Source organism: Poecilia formosa, unplaced genomic scaffold, assembly GCF_000485575.1.
Source record: "Poecilia formosa unplaced genomic scaffold, Poecilia_formosa-5.1.2 Scaffold98, whole genome shotgun sequence".
Classification (NCBI taxonomy): Eukaryota; Metazoa; Chordata; class Actinopteri; order Cyprinodontiformes; family Poeciliidae; genus Poecilia; species Poecilia formosa.
In genome coordinates this window covers 695900-715541 of record NW_006800037.1, presented here as the reverse complement: position 1 = coordinate 715541, position 19642 = coordinate 695900, and the positions used below count along the sequence as shown (strand labels likewise).

The 19642-nt window shown below is 40.3% G+C and overlaps 1 protein-coding gene across 3 annotated transcripts in view; it reads left to right on the top strand.

The window, feature by feature from the left end:
* Window positions 1-3552: 3552 nt before the first annotated feature.
* The window catches only part of glis1b (GLIS family zinc finger 1b), a 63108-nt gene continuing 47018 nt past the window's right edge, over window positions 3553-19642 (top strand). The window contains exons 1-2 of one of the 3 annotated variants that reach the window (XM_016674656.1): window positions 3553-3841; window positions 4884-6396. In XM_016674656.1, coding sequence (XP_016530142.1) covers window positions 3714-3841; window positions 4884-6396 — 1641 coding nt within the window. In that variant the 5' untranslated portion in view covers window positions 3553-3713. The remainder of the gene's footprint in view (window positions 3842-4883; window positions 6397-19642) is intronic. The other 2 variants (XM_016674655.1, XM_007558663.2) reach the window with 2 other exon arrangements.

Sequence of the window (19642 nt, the reverse complement as noted above, 5' to 3'; positions counted from 1 at the left end):
TAAGGCGCAAACTAATGCAGGAAAAGACAGCAGCGGTGTATTCAAGGATGCACATAATGTGGCGTGCTTCCTCACAAAGTCAGGTTTTCTGAGCAGTTGACCTCTTGATAACAGAAGGTCAATCTTCTCTCTTACACCGTCCTTAAAGTTTTACTCTTCGTCTTGAAATCTGTAGACAGAAATAAATAGAGGCGAAAAAAAGGAAACTTTTCCAAAAGCAATAGTGGCTACTGCACTCTTGTTAGCACTGCTAACCTTGAAATGCTCTTTAAATGACTTCTGTCATACCAGTCTTGGTCGCCTCTTTGCATCTATTAGAAAGAGGTGGATCACCTCTGCATGTCTGTGACGAACCCAATCCTCTTTCCGATTATCACCCTTTTCTTCATAATTACCTGTCAAATCTCTCTTTATATTGGTGATATTCTAAATAACTCAGATTCTTTCTCACTGCCTTGCTAGAATTAAACGTGGTATTGACCTATTGGCGTTTTTGTTTATTTCCAAATGGATTTATTCATATTTTTATTCCACAAAAGAAACTGACTCCGACAAAACCATCAAAGTTATATTCTACAGCCAGAAATGCCCTACATATTGTGAAGCGGGGCTTTAGGTGAGGCAGCTGTAGTTTGTTGTGCGATAATGATAGCTTTCAGTTCAGGCCTCGTTGACCACCTGGCAGTCAGATGAAGCGCTTTTCATGTCGGCATTTTTTATTCGGTTGCCTTTTTATTTACTTTATGTGCGAGCAGTAAATGTGTAATTATGAAACGCAGCTGCTAATGTCAGTGATCTCCGACCTAATTTATGTCCCCTTTGCCCCGCTTTATTGATTGTTCCTGACTATTAGAGAAGGAAGAAAAACTTGGCTTCTCGTGGGCACGTCTTGAAACCTTTATACAGAAATAAACTTGTACATAAATGGCAAATATCGAGCCAAAAGGGGAATGGGGGAAGGAAAAAAAATGAGAACACAGAGAATTTGCCAAGCAGAACAATTTTTATTGCTTAAAAACAGACGAGGGCTGAAAGTCCTCCGTTAACGGCTCTGAGTGAAACCAGCGGTGTTGCTGCAGTCCCCAGGCGATGGTGAAGTGTTTGCGTAGCTCGTGCCTCCTCTCTGCCTCTTTGTGTTTCTGCTTTGAACCATGACAAGACAAATGCTGAGAATGTGAATAGAATAAATGAAGAAAATGTTTGCAAAATTCTAGAGGAACATGACCACGGATGTTCTCATTTTCTCCCTTTTTGTTAATTTTTCTAACCTTTTTCCTAAATTTAAAAACACTCCCTCCCTCCCTGTTTTTTTTTTGTTAGTTTTCCATGTTGCTTTTATTGTTTTTTTCCATTTTCTCCTTGAGTTGCAAAAAACATACAATTCTAATTGTTGACTTTTTTTTCTTCATATGCTTGTGTCTTTGCTAAAGTAATCCACAAACTTCCATTTAATCCATTATTGTTTCTTAAGCCTCTTTTTAAGTCATTCTCCAGTATTTTTTTCTACTATTTTCTTTCACCTACATGGCGTTTGAGTTACTTTATCAATATAGGCTCATGCTGTGTGATAACATTGTGAATAATATTGTTAAGAGAAAATTAAATTTGTGAAATTGAGTTAAAAATTGAACCGGGGAACGTGTGGCCTGTGTCTGCACACGAGTGTGTGGGGATATCGACTTACCGGTCACAAGCATTTCCAAATACACACACACACACACACACACACACACACACACACACAGGAACTCGCGCGCGCACACACACTAAACCTTTTCCTCCTCACACACTTTTCGTATCTTGTCTTATTTTTTTGGATACTATAATCCAGAAAATTTCCTTTAGGAATAATAAAACATGTAATGGAATTACTTTCAAAGTCAACAATGCGACATTCTCAAATCTCGCATTTGTGTAATTGTTTTAATTCTTATCGCAGACATGTCTTAAATCTATTTTTTCTTTAAAGAAAATAGTTCTATTCTAACTAGTGAATCCCTTGTTTTCACAAAATGCCTGAATTAATTTGTCTTAAATTTTACCAGAGCAAAGTAAGTCATAATTGCTAATCGGAATGAAAATGGACACATTGTTTTCAAAATTGTCTATAAGAAGACACCAAAGTAGTAAAGACAGCATATCTACGTGTAAGTTAATTTCTTGTTAAACCCAGATGTTTTAATAACAACCTGCATTATGAAGACCAAGAAACACATCAGACATGGATCAGGTTGTGAAAACGTTGCATCCTAACGTCTGAAGATCTCATAGTGCACTTTAGTCTGTCAAGTGAACAAATGGAAAGATTACAGCAAACCTACTGACTCATGGCCGTCCACCTAAACAGACAACATTAATCGAAGAAGGAGCTTTAACATTTTCAAATAAAGGCCACTAGAGCCAAAAAAACCCAAAACCTTTTAAAAAAAAAAGAATATGCTCTGGTCAGATGAGAACAAAACTTTTTGGCCCACCTGCAAAACTTAATGAAAAATTATAAGGCCCATCATTCTGAACATGATATACCCACAGAAACATGGCAGTGGCAGAATCAATCTCATCTTCTGTAGGAACAGCAAAGTTGTTCAGAACTGATAAGAAGATGAATTCAGGGCAATGCTGAAGGAAAACTTGCAGAGAAATCAGTGTTGTACAGCTGGAGCTACAATGGAATAGCTTAAGTTATGTATAATTATGTGTTAAACAGTCCAGACCTGACTCCAATTAAAAGGTTGTCACAAGATTTGAAAACTGATATTTGTTGATGTTCTCCACCCAATCTGACTGAACTTGAGCTGTTTTGTGAAGACAAATATTGCAGCTCTTTTAGTCTCTAGATTCGCAAAGAGCTGTTAGAGCACATCACAGAAGACCTGCAGGTTTAACTGAAGCAAAATATGGTTTTGCAATGTTTTGACTTAGGAAGCTCAAGAAAATGTATACCACACTTTGAAAAAAAAAAAAAATCAATTTTCTGTCTTACAATCATCTCTTTCATAAAATCTTAAAGACGTACTCTGAAGTTTGAGGTTACGGTGTGACAAAGTGTAAAAAATGATACGAGCAATTTTGCAAGACATTGTTCGCAAATTGGTCAGCATTTATAAATTGTGCAACTGTGTCACGTTTGCTGGTAGGAGAATCTGCACAAACTACATTTATTTATCCAAAATGAAAATACTCCCGTTTGGAATAAAAATCCCTAAAGTACTCCAGTGGTGGCAGTGATGAATCTATCTGGCATGATTCTTACTACTATACGGGTTGCACTTTGCCAGAAAGCTCTCCATAGATCACTCAGGGTTACCGATATGACAGCCAACGTTTATTCCTCAAGAGGTCCTACACAGTATAATAAGATTTCGACATACCACTGAAGGCACGACTCCAAGTTCAAACTCATTGTTCTTCCAGGAAAGCCAGCAGATGACTGAGCAATATCTGCTTGTCCTGTTTTTTTTTTTTTTGTATTTTATTTTTTTTTTTTATTTTGCAATGACACGGAGTCTCTGATTTGCTTTGCAGAAACAAAACTGTGATGTCAGCACATTTCAGGGGTGAACCGTGTCCTTATCTAAATAGTGAACATACGCTCTGATCAGATCTGAAGCAGACCGTTTAGCTGTTTTTCTCTTGTTTGTCTTCCAGTTAATGGGGCCTACTGCTCGGAGAAGGATGCCAGCTCTGAGCTGAGCAGTGCCGAGGGCACCCTAATGCGATGTGGGCAGAGCCTGCCACTGCCAGCGGGGGGCCATTCAGAAGGGCTCTACCCCCCGAGCCTCCACTGCAGCAGACCAGCATCCGACCTCCTTCTGCAGGATGGCCCGCACCACGAAAGCAGGTAAAACTGTCGCAACTGCTTGCTTTTTAAAAAAAAATTTCATTGAAAGTTGTAAATATATCTTAATTTGAACATAGTATTTCTGATAAAATGCTGATAAATCATGTTGACACGAGTTATCGTACATTATTTACACAAATGCAACTAATCGCTATGCAAGTCTTTAATGTTTTGAAGAATATCGTAGCAGATTTCTTGATAGCAGCTTTAACATATTTGTTAACGTTCTATTCTTTCATATTTTCTCTCAATATCATCTATAGAGCCAAACAGGTAAAGGTGCTTCTGAATAAAACGAGAGGGTGACCAAGTCTTTTATTAAAGACGCTGATGACATGGTCTCCCAGTTCTTCTCTCCAGTCCTGACTAGCGTTAGCTCTGTTCTTTCTTTTCCTTCCCTGGTAAACTCAGAAACTCAGGGGAAGGGACAAAGATGATAGCTACGTGAGACAGACAGGAGAAAAGCGAGCTCTTCTCACATCACTCAGGGGCTTTGGACAAAATCCATAATGAGCCAGCTGACAGGAACGATTATGTCGGAGATCACAGCAACGCATGGGGAAACATGACCCGGGTTATCCATTCAGGAGGGCAAAGATTCCCACCATAATACACAGTATTGTAAACGGCGACCCTTCATAGGGCGCAATTATGCCACCAAAACAGGTGACTCCTTATTTATCCCCAATGCTGGGTTGGGTTTAACCCCTTTGTGTCATCAAAGCCCGTCAGATGGACACACTAGCCAGGCCTCTCGGTCTCAGAAGCCACCCTTACCTCCCCCGCCTCACTCTTCTTTGTCTTAAATGCTCATTCATATCCTCTCGCTACAAGAAGATCCTATTTCAGTTATTCATAAAACAACTCTGGATCATAGACAGGCTGTGCTCCGTGATTTGTAACATAACTTTTCAGTTTTGTTTCATTTGTAACTCCGCCATGATGAACATGAGGTTTGTCTGAAACGTTCTGAGAAGAACGAATCAGTCTGTCTGTCAGCGGAAATAAAACTAGTGCAACTCATATTGCGTCTCCCTTACAGAAGCACCTCCGCCTTCCAGAGAGCCCCGCCTGGTGCCAACATGGCTCGCTCCTCTGCCCCTTACCCGATTAAGCAGGAGAACTCAATCGGACACAAGACCGCCGGCGTTCAAGGCCCGTCTCAGGCTGCGTTCCAGGCCTGTAGGGCAGATCAAGCTTTGGAGGCATCGAGAGACGATGTGGCTACGGCCCTGCATGCTAGCACTAACGGTAACAGCGTATGCACGGCGAGCTGTGCAGGTAGTGCAGTGTCAGGAGACGCGGTGCAACCTTTTAATAATGGAGATGGCTCCTCCCCACTGGCTTTGTCCCCAACTGGCTCCCATCATTCAGCGCGTCTGCTCAGTGCTAGCGATGTGAAGAGACGCTGCCTTTCCCTGGCCTCACAGTCCACTGTCGCTGCTGGCACCAGCAGCGTCGCCCCAACGGGTTCCCCATCAGCCACTGGCACGACCTCCAAGGAGATCAATATCACCGCAGCCGTCTGCTCCTCCTCCCAGATGTCGATGGTTGCCTGCGTCAACGGATTCCGCGCTAACCTCTCCCCCAGCAACGCTAGCAGCGCCGGCTTGTCTACATCGTCCTCCTCCTCTTCTTCTACATCCCCACCCTCTATCTGCTGCCAGCGGGAGGCAGCCCGGAGACCCCCACGTCACAGCAGCCCCCAGCAGTCGTCACTACAGGAGAGCTGTCAACTGTCTTCACCTGCCACCTGCCTCCTGTCCCTGTCTGCCTCCTCCTCCTCGTCCTCTTCTTCGGCGTCATTAGTGGAGCCGGAGACAGGCCTAGGGCAGAGCCTGGGGCTTTGCGAGGAGCAGGTCCCCATGCTGCGGGGGCTTGGGGCTGGAGGAACGGCCGAGGAAAGTGAAGAGAGAGGCTTGGATGGATTGGGACTACTGATGAGTGGGGCCCTTATGTCAGGGACATTGAGCTCCAGTTCTGACGCTGGTTGCCTGTTGGATGGAGGTCAAAGATGTGGGGCAGCTCTCAAGCAGGAACCTCTTGATGACTTCTCTCCAAGTGAAGACGAACTCTTCCAGCACCACTATCACCACCATCATCACCTAAGTGGTCGCACTGGGCACCACCGTCACACCCCCCACCCATCTCGATCTGCCATGCCTCCTCCCTATCACCTGCACCAATACCCGGGCCCCAGTCATGGGGGGCCACTGCAGCACCAGAGTCAGCAGACAACACAAGCCTCCTCTCTGGCATTAAAACAAACCTCGGGAGGCCCCCCCGCCACCCACACGGCCTCGGAGCATGAAGAAGTCAGAGGAGGAGCGCAGACGGATAGGCAGGTGTGTCGCTGGATCGACTGCAGCGCCGCTTACGAGCAGCAGGAGGAGCTCGTCAGGCACATTGAGAAAGTCCACATTGACCAACGCAAAGGAGAGGACTTTACCTGTTTCTGGGCCGGCTGCATTCGCCGCTACAAGCCCTTCAATGCCCGTTACAAGCTGCTGATTCACATGAGGGTCCACTCGGGGGAGAAACCCAACAAGTGCATGGTGAGTCACCAAAAAACAAACCAATCAGTTACCATTCTGCGGAAATGGTGGTCTGACGTTCGACCAACATGTTTAAAATAACTGAGGGCAGATCAAAAAAAAAATAAACCTTTCAGATTTTCTTTAATATATTTTTTGGTTTTCGAGGCTGACGTCCTCAGAATAATGTTTTTAAAAAAAACAAACAAAAAAACAACAACTGTATTTATAGAAAAATACACACCAATTATGTAACTGTAGATTAAAAAAATAGAAATGGATTATTTATCTGAGCACGGTGAGGTTGCATTTTTCGTTAAAAGTATTGTAGCGAAACATAATTTTCCTCACAACTAAGTAAAATTACACGGTCTGCTGCATGGTTAACTCCACTCCATCAAAAATAAACAGATTTGAGATTTAAATTGGAGCTCTACCAATTTTTTTATTGGTAGAGCTCCAGTTTCACAAGTGCTCTCACAGATCAGCATGAAGCTGTCACTCCTTCCACGTCCGTTTACAAATGGGAAAATTCCCTCAACCTTAGGACAGATTTGGTCCAAACACACTATTAGTCCACAATATATGTAGGGCTGAAGTCTTGTTTGTTTTCACAAGTGCTCTGTTGTTTCTTTTTTGTTTTTTTTTGAGAACAGATTAAAATTCTGAAAATCCAACACATATGGGAAACATAACCAAACAATGCCTACACTTGATCCGTTTAAATGGGAGCTTTAAATTTTTAGCTGTCTCACAAGTATGAAGTGAATTGACTTCAAATCCAAGCCACACACGAGTAGAAACGTAGTAATCTGGTTGAAGAGAGCCACGGAGGGATGGTCTGCAGTATTTCCTCAATATGATGTTTTTCACTTTTTAACACAAGTTTATCTATTAGTGGATTTTTCTGTGGAATGTAACTTCCAAATTATTCACAATTTTTTTTTTTTGCCCGTTTGCAGATCTTCCGGTAGAGCACATCTAGAATGTTTGAGAGAAAATGCAACTTTGGAAGCTGACGTATCTTGGCACACTATTGTCTATTGTCTGCAAAGCAGCCAAATTCAGGAGCTCCATTTATTTCCCATGGTGCTAATTGGCAGTATACCTCCAAGAGCAAATATAAGGAAGACCAAGGATGTTAGCTTCTGTGGATGTGCTTAGAGATAGTTTCCACTGTGCACCATTGATGCATATAAAGATATATTTGGTAGTTTGAACTATTAAACCAGGGTGTTTTATGTGTCTTTGGATAGGTCTCCAGTATTCACAAATTTCAGCTTTTTGCAGGCGGTTAAGGTTCCTAACCCCTGCAGATACGGGGGGTGGGGAGTAAAGTTTGCTGCTAAAGCAGTTTCAAAAAGATTTTATTTCAGGACTTCACTTCATTTTTGGGAGATAAATGACTATATAATATGCTGCATGTTTTTGTGTATATAAGGCCGGGTTGCGGTGGGGGCACCACGAAGCATTTATGTTTAGGGTACCGAAATGGCCGGCAGCAACAGTCCAGTTTACTAACCCTATCCATGGCGCATCGGCCAAAATCAGTTGCTCACCCATTTACGGAGCACTGCAGAGGATCTTACGTTATGATTTATCTTTATTTGTAGTCTGGCTACTTTGTGTAAAGTTCATGTAAGCAATTATTTCTTGCATGGAAAATATGTATATGTTGGACAAAAATTTGGGGGTAGGGGCTCGTTGGTGTTTAAGGAAGTTGAAACCCCTAAAATAAGCCTAATTAAATCTGTGCCACTAACCTTTGTCTAATTTTTTTCTTGTAAATTCAAAAAAGTGTTTATTTATAAAATATGTATATACTGTAATTCCTTAATATTGATACATTTAGCCAGCTGGATTTTTCTGTTTTCAGTATCTCTGAATATTTTTTCTAAATGTCCTCTTAGGTAGTTTGACTTTCCATTTAAGTAGTATTTCATGGCTTGCTTTTTTTTTGTTCTTGTTTTGGTTTTTTGACCTATTATTGTTGCAGATTTATTTTTTCCACGAGTGCTGTCAAATCACAAACGTGCAATGCGTGGATATATCCTGCATACACACTCCGGGGTGTGACACTGTTTTAGGGATGTTTTCCATATGTGAAGTTCAGAACAATTTGGCTCATTGTGGACAAACCTCTGGACTCTGTCTGAGACATGAGACACTGAAAATTCTGCAACACACCTTAACCTCTCAATCACCCTTATTGCAAGTGCATAAATGCAGAAACCCAGAAAGCTAAAATGGGCCCATTGTTTGCTTTGAGTTTCACAGTCCGAGGGATTGATGCTGGCACACTATGTTGGATTGCAACGCATCGAGAAGCAAAGAACGATTCAAAAGATAAACACAGAGGCCAAGAAAAAAATAAACATTTTTTACATTTGTATGCAAAGTTCTGAATATTTTAAGCAGACTTCTCTTGAGAGGTTATAAGGAATTAATATATTTAACCTGTAGTAAACAAGTCTCTCAGTCAAGACTGTTTGATACCATTTGTAACACGTAACGGCAGTCTAAATAAGGCCAAGCCAATGGAGATTGCTAGCCTCTTCAAATAACTCCATTATGTTACTGATGATGTGAATGGCATCTTTATCAACATTCAAACTGTCTTCATGTTTGTTTTGAATAGTTATTCACAGATTATATAATAACCATTTACATGGGGATGGAGATGATAGAGCACTAATGACCTTCCTGTGCAAAACACTTCCTGTAAAATGTTTGCCAGTTAAGAACAGATACACGTGTTGATATCCTTCAAGATCATGTGAAAGGTTATCCAACCCAGAATGGGGTGAAATCGATCCATCAATGTTATTGATCTGCTTCAGGAAGTAAAGACAAACCCCTGACCTCTATGAACTGTGCGAGGAAGATGAACCTGGTGGTTGTCTAAGAAAAATGTCGATTAGTATAATATTTCAAATATAGTGTACATCAACTTTGCTTGCATTTAAAGTGCTGAACATTTTAAGATTCCCTGCTTGAGGTCCACAATAAAGGATTTATATAACGGGGGACTGTGGTTTCATGCTTATGTAACGCAGTTGTGTTTGAAACAAAAGGCAAAATTATTATATTAGTTTATATAAACTGTTCTGCATGCATTAGTATTTCATCAATTTACATTCGTGTTCTGTTCTCAGTTCATGTTGCACACAGGAAGCTTAGTGGTGGCGCATCGCCTCCGCTGGTATTTCATGGTGAGGGATGTCCAAATTGTAGACCGCAGGTTCTGAAAATAACCTCATCCTGATGATGACTTTGAGATTGTAGTTGATTCAGGACGGTTGAAGTGGTTTTAGCCCCTCTCAGACGGACTCCTGGACAAACTAACCTGCATAGATACAGAATGAAGATGCTATGAGAGTTAGCCGCTGTAAGTAAGATATTAACTGCTTGTGTCTTTAAAACGTAACCCCCACTTCAGTAAGCTTAGACTATCACTTTCAGCAAATATTCTGCACATATAAAAACCAAAAGTGTCTGCATGTATTTGGATCTTAGCTCAAAACTTTCCAAAATCCCTTATTTTTTTTTATTTTTTTTTTTGTGTGTGTCTGAGTCCCTGGACCTTTTTGCCACTAGCCCTGATGCCACTTATTTTTGTTTTGCTCATGCAATAGACTCAGGCATTCGAGTATTTGAGCTATTCGTGTAGAGGAAACAGTTGAGACATTCTGTTTTAGGACCCAGCTCTACAGAAAAAACAGGTCTAATCCTTTTATTATCTTTCCAGCGGCAGCTTCCAGCAGGCGCTCATGAAGCAGGGCTCCGCTGACATCCAAACATAACACACCTCTCTCTCCTCTCGGCCTCGCTGCAAACAGTATATACTCTATCTCCCTTCTCTTCATCCAGCTGGACAGCATTTGCTTCACGCTGTGTCTTGGCAAGAAAAAGTCATTATCACAACATATGAGCCGTGCTTTGAACCCCGAGGAGGCCTTGTCACACTCCGTACCTGGATAGCATTTTAAGGACTTACCCATTCAAAATTATACACCAGGTCCTTCCCATGTGTAGATGCTCAATTTTGAGGGTCACGAAAACCTCTGCTGATGAAAGTTAGTTTGGTTCCCACTCTCCCGCCAATTAAAGCTGGTCCTGGGTTGTTGTGCAGAGGCCAGCACCGAGGGACATGTGGCCAAAAAGGAAACAACATAATCTCTCCGCAATATCCTGTTGTGTTTCATACCTAATTCACTTGTTATTTTAGTTTATTACATTTTTTTTTATGCGTCTGCATAAATATTAAAAATATATCCAGGAGGAGGAACCCTGTCATGGTCTCGGACTTTGATATTGCTCTTGCTTTGTCAGAGGCCAGCCTGTAGGATTTGTTGTGTCTGAAGGCTGCGACCGTGAGCTGCAGAGTTCGGAAAATATCTTCCTAAAGCAGGGAGGATGAGAGTCTGAGCGAGGACTTGCATGGGAACATGACTTCAGGCAAAAGTGCTGCGGCGCACTCTTTATTTGGTTTGTCTTGCATCGAAAGAAAAATACAGCTTGTCTTTACATTTGTGTTTTCTCTTTCAGGTGTAGTGCAGAAATATGGTTGATGTCAAGTAACAGGACTGTTCTGTAATATGTCACAGAGTCAGAACAGCTTCAAGATTAATCCAACAGATTTTTTTTTTGTCAAATTGATGACAGTCCACTACTATCTCTCTGGATTCTCTACATTCTCTCTTCATCTCATTGCTCGAGTGTTTTGTAGGATCTACGTCCGTAAACTAAAATGGTCATGAAAGAGAGCAGACATTTTTTTCTGCTTATTTCCAAAGTCCAGCATTTTTTTTATTTTTTATTTTTATTTAAAAAGTCCTGCTATTTTAGAGGTAATGATTCTATGCACTCTGCAAGGTTCACAAGAATAAGACAAACGGGCCCACAGGACCATAGGACCTCCTCCATGCCTAGGCTGGAGGTCTCTGGTTGTAAGAGTCATTTTTTTAAAATCCTCTACCATTTTCCCCACTGTGCCCATTACTTCTGCTACTGAGAAAAGCTTGTATCCACTTCCAGTCATCTGTCCCTTTTGTTCTGACGGCAGACAGTCATTTTGTAGTTCCAAAAATAAATCGCCCAACGCGATCTTTATGTTTCACAAATATTCAAAGGTGTCATTAATTATAAACTTTGTTCTAAAGAGTACTACTTTAGCGTAGAATAATCCACTTTGCTAAGTCTGAGTATTTAAAACTTTGAACTAGGTGAAGACCAGATTCCTCAACAAAGTAATAAAACAGTCCTTTAAATTTAGCACCAATTAGAAAACTAGGACTTGGACACCAGCTTCAGCATCTTTACCAATTCTTTGTTTATGGCCATATATTTTAAAGGACCCATATCCTCTTGAATGTAGGTGTGAAAAAGGCAATGAAAAATCCTTCAGGGGACAATTGACAGATTTTCTTTCCTTGTGTGAAATTATTCTACGCAAGGTAAATTTATTTTTAAGACTTCTAACACACACTTTTTTTTTTTTCTGGAGTTGAAAACATGTCTGGAGGTTTTCTCATACTTGATAAAAACAAATAATGAGGCCTAGCCATGACCTGCAGCCTAATGAGCATTAGTACAAGAACATACTGTACATGTGTGTATACAAACAAACACTAAAGCGTGTGCCCTCTGACACACACACACACACACACACACACAGCCAAACGCACTTGCTGAGTGAAAATTGGATGTTCAGCCATCCTGGAAAAATAAGCATTAATCACTGAATTTCTGTTTTTTTGTTGTTTTTTTTTGTTTTTTTTTCCACTGATGTAACAGCTGTTAACATATATATTTAGATTTACTGGACTGATTTTTGGAAGAGAGTGGTGAAATTTTCTTTGATGGCAGAGCCATAGGCAGCTGCCAGGATGCAGCGTGTGTGTGTGTGTGTGTGTGTGCGTGTGTGTGTGTATTTTCAGGGGTAAATGGACTCTTTTGTGAGCAATCGGCTCAGGTGCAAGAGATAAAACAGGGAGTTCCATTAGCTAATTAAAGTGTGGTTCAGCACATGTGCAAACTTTTCCTCTGGATGCTGGCCTGAAACTGGAGCTGGGCTCTGGGTGCGGGTGCAGAGTGAAGCTGATATTAGCAGGTTTGAGCCTCTGATTCTCTGTTCGTCCTTCTTAACAAAAACAGTTGCACAAGGCTACATGCTGTGATGGACTAATCCTAAAGGGGGCTTGCGTGATATTTACCCCCCCTGCCCCCCAATATTATTCAGATTTTAAAATGTGCTTTGGTACTGCTGAAAACCAAATACAAAACGTTGCGTATTAGAAATGCCTGATACGGTTTCCACACTTTGCCGTTCAGCGTCATGGGAATAAAAGGGGTCTGCTTATGGCTCATTTGCATTAATCAGAGACGATACCTAGGAAAGGCATTGATTCAGCATGTAAGAGGTAAAAAAACAATTCATACCAAGTTGCCTGTAAAACTTGCAGCGTTGGCTCGGATGCAAAGAGCTAATCAGGTCCAAAAAAAGAACCTGGCAGGGATCAACTTTTAGCACTTAAGGCCTTCTGCTCCTCGTTAAATAAATTTCAACATAAGTTTTGTCAGTCATTTCCCCCGGGCAACTTAATTCATCAAGTTGGTACACGACCTTATTTCTCCTTAATTTTAAACCTGTAATCCCATTGTGTAGCTGTCCACTGTCTCCATGACAGATCTGCTGTCCATTCATCATGCTATTAGTAACTCAAAACTGTCCATATGTTACAGTTCATGTGATGAAACCGCTGGTGGAGTAGCTCTGCCACGAAAACCCCGAATTAATGAATGTTGCTTATGTTCAGCTGAGCGGGCCCGGGCCAACTTCCTGTCAGGTTCAAAAAGTTTTCCAGTCAGTCTTTTGCAGAAATGTAATCAAGTATTAGAGCCCCGATGCCTTGATCCCTCACCTCCTCATTGTTGGTGTTATGTTTATAATTAAAATCTTGCTTGAATGAAGAAGTGATTTCTTTTCCAAAAAGCTTTCTGCTAACACAGAATTTGAAAGAGTTTGCAACCATCACCATGCAGCCGCAATTTGATTTTGTAGTTTGAAATTATTTAGGATAAGCTCGGGCAAGGATAGCCGGAAAAGATGAAAGAGTCTTGGCTGGATTTTGTGAACGGCAGAGCTCATGTTATGAAAAGATTCTTCGTGACCTTAAATGTTTTTGTTCATCTACTCGGCAAAATCTCTATCTGATCTTCTAAATTAAAAAGGAAAATGTCAGAGAGCCGATTAGTCCTCTGATATTTTAGGTGGAAGGGTATTACAGGTCTCTCTTGTTGATCTCAATTTGTTCTGATTTGTTTCTGAGTTTTGTCATTTTAGCTAACTTACATGGATCTTTAAATGAACCTAACAATCCAGGCAGGCACGGATGGAGACTTTGTCACTGCTGTCACCTTTGGTTTTTTTTGCACTGGTGTGAGCTGATAAATGGGTGTCAAAGCAAACTGAGTCATAAAAACATGCAGCGTGTGTTTGTGTTGAAGCCACAAAGTTCAAACAAGGTGACAAAACTAGAGAGTTTCTTTGTCACTCGCCTCTTGGGAGGTTCGATATATGTGAACCGGTCCACCAGCAGATATGTTTTTCCAGTAATTTTGCTGATGCAGCTTTCTTACAAAGTTTGCACTCTGTAGTTACAGACTCTTGTCATTTTTACTGTTTTATCCTGATTTAAATGCATACTGACTGTACAGAGATGAGTCATTTTCATTTCACAAATGTGCAGGTTTCGTCTTCAGCTTTTTTTAAATACCTTTTGTCTTGGATTAATAGTGTACGAGGATCAACGGCAGCGCCACAGAAAAATGTATGATTTTGTAATAGGTTTCCTAAAGATTGCATTTCAACGATTAGTTTTAATCCCATCAGGTCTGTCAGTGTGTTACGTAAAGGCATATAAGTGAGGAAATAAACTCTTTAGTAGCATAAATGTCACGGTGCAGGATTTAAAGGAGGACTGCACAAAGACAAAAATGCCGTCGTAATGAAAAATTGAACAAATAACTTGTGATGACGAACCAGGTGTAATGGGGAACATGGAAAGTTGATGGAGTGCAACGGAAAAAGCTGTATATTGCAGAGGGAATGGAAATGACAAAGAACTGGAGGAGTTAACGACAGGTGATTACATGCAGCTGGGAAAGGAGCAAGTAGAGGCAAATGAGGAGATGATTAACAGCTGGGACAGGGAGCAGAATGGAAGGGTGAGGTGCAAAACGAAGAAAAGGAAGGAGAAAGGAAACCTAAATACAACAGAAACAAAGAGAAAAGGAAAAAAAATCCTAAACACAGACAATGAGAACAACTGAACATGTAATACACTGAAAGAACCACATGAACAAACAATAAAGAAATTGAAAGAAATAACTGAAATTAAAAGCTTAAACAACCTAATGATCACAACAATAGAAGGTTCTTAAGGTATTTCTGTGTAGTTTGTATTTTCACCAAGATGGAAAAAGGCCTCAACATTGCATTAAGCACATTTAAACTTTTTAAATAATAAAAAAAGAGATCCTACCTGGATGTTGTAGATTGAGCACAAATTATTGCATGTTTTTTTTTTTTTGTCCAAGTGTTGCTAAGAGTAAAATGAAAGCAATTCTAATTTTAATGCTGATTGTATCAGTAATTGCCCAACTACTATTTTTATTATTTATCAATCAATTCTAAATGTAATATAAATTGTTAAGAATACATCAACACTCTGAAATGTGTGTCCCCAGAGTGGGGGAATAATAACGCATATTGGTTTTGTTTTTATCAATCAAATTAGTTTTATGTAAAGACGTGGACCAGAATTATAGAGATCCTTATTGTTGGATGTTTACGCTTCGACTTATCTCCATGTGGTTATTAAATTTTAATGGTTGTTCGTTAAACTTCACGTTTTATTTTTTTCAAGGCATAAGAAATGGAGCATTTAAAAAAAAAAATGTTTAGTTGTAGTTGTATTAAACCGTAGCTGCAGATGTTGAGCTGAAGCTACCTTGCTTCTAACAACATAAGCAGGTATCAAAGCATTCAGGATTTGCTACATGCGATACACTTTAATTGCATTTGTCTGGAATGCAGTATTTTGAGTTTGCCCATTTCCTCTGCATTTAATCACGCCCTGGTATTGGAAACCTGACGACCCAGAGCAGTGGCTCGATTCACATTACAAAACGCTTGTGTCATTTCTGTGTCCCATCCAAAGCCTTAATCAGTTTAACCTTTCTGCTGAGCCAGATCAGTTTACTAATGCATAAGAGATTTGAAACCATAGGGTGGCTGTGTTGGTTCTCCCAGTTGATCAGGGGGCTGGGCAGGGTTGAAAAACACAGGTTCTTCAATAGAACGGGATATCTGAATGACAAAATACACCGAAATCCTTTTGGTAAACCTTATTAAAAATCCTAAAAGAATTTCAGAAAAATATTATATGTTCAAAAATCAAATATAGAGCCATAGGGAGTGCCCAGGTCCTCCAGGTGAGCTGCTAAAAGAACCTACAAACATAGTCAGAAAGCTTTTAGTAAGCATGGCTAAAGCAATAAGTTAGCATAAGCCTAACTTATGCTAAGCAGTATAAGTTAGAAACCAAAGTTGCACACAACACACAAGTCATAAGCATACTCATACCCAAGGAAATGTACTCCTATAATCACGCAAGCGTCACCAAAATTACTCAGAAGTTTAACATTGAGGTATTAGTTAGAGATCCGGTTCGTACATCTCACACAAGTGAGGAAATGTCAAAGTTAATCGTATGTATCCAAAAACAGTGGAACATCTGAATGCAAATGTAGCTCTTTCTGACATCCACTTTGTCTTTGCAATTATTATTTGTGAGCACATTTCTATATTGAAAATAAGGGAAAATAAAATAAGTATGAACCCTGACTAAAACATGAACAGCACACAAAATGAGAGTCGATATCAGCATGTGATTAATCTTATATTATAACATTGCTAGGTTCACTTCACTGTGACATAGTGATGCAACAATAGGCACAAAAAAACTTTCGTTATGACTGAAGGAAATACACCACTGGGTGCAGCTCATCCTGGCGCACTGTACTCTACGTTGCAACAAATAACTTTGGCATTACTGACATCACATACTAACTGTTTAGAAGTACTACTAGATGTCACCATCTTTAAGCTTGCAATTAAAAAGAAATCAGTTCATTAACACTTGCCTATGACTAAAAATCTAAAGCAAAGTCACACAGCATTGTCATTGTGGAGAGTTATCCAGCATGACGCAGCCTTATTTGAAACTATGACACTGAAGCTGGTCTGTGCTAGAAACTATAACAGCTGTGGAGCCATTTTTATGAGTTTTTTATTTTTATTTTTTTGTCTTGGTTAGTCCTGAGTCTGTTTCTGTTAGAGTTCAAATTGAAGATGTCCCAAAGGAAGCACTTGCTACATCTGATTAGGAGAGTCTTTAGCCATGTTTTTTGATGTTGCCAATGTCGTTAATGCGACCATCTCTTCCTCCTGTCATTGCTCAGACGTTCCAACTTTTTATTTTTTAATTTTTAATTTTTGTCTGTATTATTAACCGCTGCTGTTTCCAAAGTTGGGGTCTTCAGCATTGTCTTCAGAGTTGGAAAAGAATAGTACTAACAAGTACATAAAAGCAGCCTATTGCTAGTTGATGCTGCTTGCGTTTTCCATCATACCTCTATTCCACTGACTTCCTAACAATATTGGAAACTCGACTCACAATCAGTGTCAAAGTTCTCTTCAAATGTTATTTTTAAAATAGAAATATTTGACTGTTACAGTAGCAGACAGAATAAAAGAGAAAACTAAGTCTTGAGCCAACTTTTACATTACTCCACAGTTATTTTTTGTTTTTAAGGCAACAGGGTTTATTGGGTCTCAGTTGTAGTGCTTTCTGTCGTAGATCATATTTGTTAGCGGTGGGGGAAAATACACTTGTGACCAATTCATAATTACAGCCCTACTCTGTAGGATATTATTAGCCAAATACAGCTACAGTTTTTCTTTCCTATGAGGCTGCTACTAACTCCCACATTACATGCTGCATTTATGCTGAAAACAATCCCTTTGCAAATAGCTTGAACGTTTACCAGCAGCTAGCTGGTCCTGTGCAAGTGTGGAATTTATCTGCAGCGCTTCCAAAGTTGTTAGTGTTGCAGAGGCCATTGCAGACATCTGAATCCAGAGCGACGACTACCCGTAAAACCTTCAACCAAACATGCAAACGCAAGCGACACAACTGGGACTACTTTAGAGTTTGGGTCACAGCATAATCCAAGGACAGCGGTATCCTTACACCCAGCCAGCTGCACGCCACACCACAGCAGGCAAACCCAGAGCTGAGGCTAGAGTATGTGAGAACAGAGCCGCTACCGTACAAAATAAACACCGAGGGAAGTATGGGTAAATTACGTAGCGAAAGACGTGTTTACGTTTAGGGTGTCGGGTTTAAATTATGTACTGCTGTGTTTTGCGGTCGGTGTGCCGGATTTAATTTGAATGTTTGCAAGAAGACGTGAAGGCTGAAAGAAGAGGAGCCAGACGGCCAATCCAGCTCCTCTGATGTCATTGCAGAAATCACTTTTTTTTCTTTTTTTTTTTGGCCCAGAATTCATCACAAGCCGTTACGCATGATGGGCGAGTTGGTATGCATTGACGGAGGCCTGTGATGCATTTTTAATTCATGAACCGAGAGTTCGAATCAAACTTTCCATAAGGTGAGACTAAGATGTGTGTGTGTGTGTTTACGGTTTGGTGTGCAGCTCCTCTGACAGAGTGAGACCTTAGATAGATTTGAATGGAAGGATCAGTGATGAATTCCACGTATTGCGGTGTTATATGGCACATAATGTTTATTAAAGCGGTGAGATCACGCTGAAATCTCGTCTAATTCGCTGATCGATGATGAAAGGGCGCTTAGACAAATTTGGGAAAGAAATACAACTAAAGCCATCATAGTGGGGCACACAAGGACACGGCACACAAAATGATCCAGTTTCTTATTACCTCCCTTTATGATTGTGTGACCCCAGCAGAACTGGCACTGCAGAGATATTTAAGATGGGCTTTACCGCCGCCCCCATGGAGTTTTAACGTCCCAATGTTCTCTGTGTCTGTGTCTCTGCTTTCTGTTCACTTTCAGACACATCTGTTTCACGTTCAATCTGTTCAGCTTTGGAATCCGTTTTACATCGATGTGAGAAGGTTTATGCAGTGTTTAGTACCAGATTGGCTTTGTTATCCGGGCAGGATTGCAGTAAAAGTAAAAGACTTGTAAGTCAAAGCATATCCTCTTATTTTCGCAAAAGCTCCACCAGCTTCCCACAGCAGCAGCAGCAGCAGCAGCAGCAGTCTTTCCCACTGTCGTGAAGCGATTGTGTGAGAGACAAAACAAGGAAAATATCCGTATTACTTGTATCATTTTTCCAGAAGTGAAGCCAACGCTGGAATGCAAGTCGTACATGACTCAAAGTACAGTACTACTAAATGAATTGTAAATATTCAGGGGAAAATGTTTTTTATTTAAGCTTTCCAGCTGACAGATTATGTAAGATCAGACTGTACAAGGATTGGACTTGTGTTACAGATCATGTAAACATATGCATGAGATATTTTTGTAGGAAATACCTCATATGTAGAATGAGATACTTTGCAGCATCTGTCTAACACTGTGTTAGTTAACATCACCTCAGTAGAAAATACAATTCTTTACATTTTGTTTTGCATCCTCCAACACCTCACTGATGGAAATAGAGAATGTTGAGCTTGTTCCCTCAGTCACATATTCTACACTGAATGCTGTTGTGACTAAGTGATCTGTTAATGCTTACTTATGGTGTGTTTGCTGAGTGGAACAAAAAAATTGATTTTTGAGTTTTTGAGTTTCCGGTCACCAGCAGGCAACCAATATATTGTCTTCAGAAACATTTCCACATAATTTTCAAATTTTTCTTGAGGCTTTGTTACAAGCAATCTATCACAAAGACAGTTTCTTCAGATCTATGAAATGTTAAAATTAAATACCACCAACAAGGGGATTCACAAAGAGAAAAAGATTTGGCAACAATTTTCTCAAACTCAGTTGAATAATGATTAAAAAAAACCAAAAAAAAAACCCTCTTAGGTCTTTTGTCCAGCCTTTGCTGGATTTTTTTTTTCTGTTTAATGAAGAAATTACTTTCAGTTTATCTTCTATAAGCTGCTCTTGCCCAACAATTCTTCTTTGGCCCCCTACTTATCGAGTTT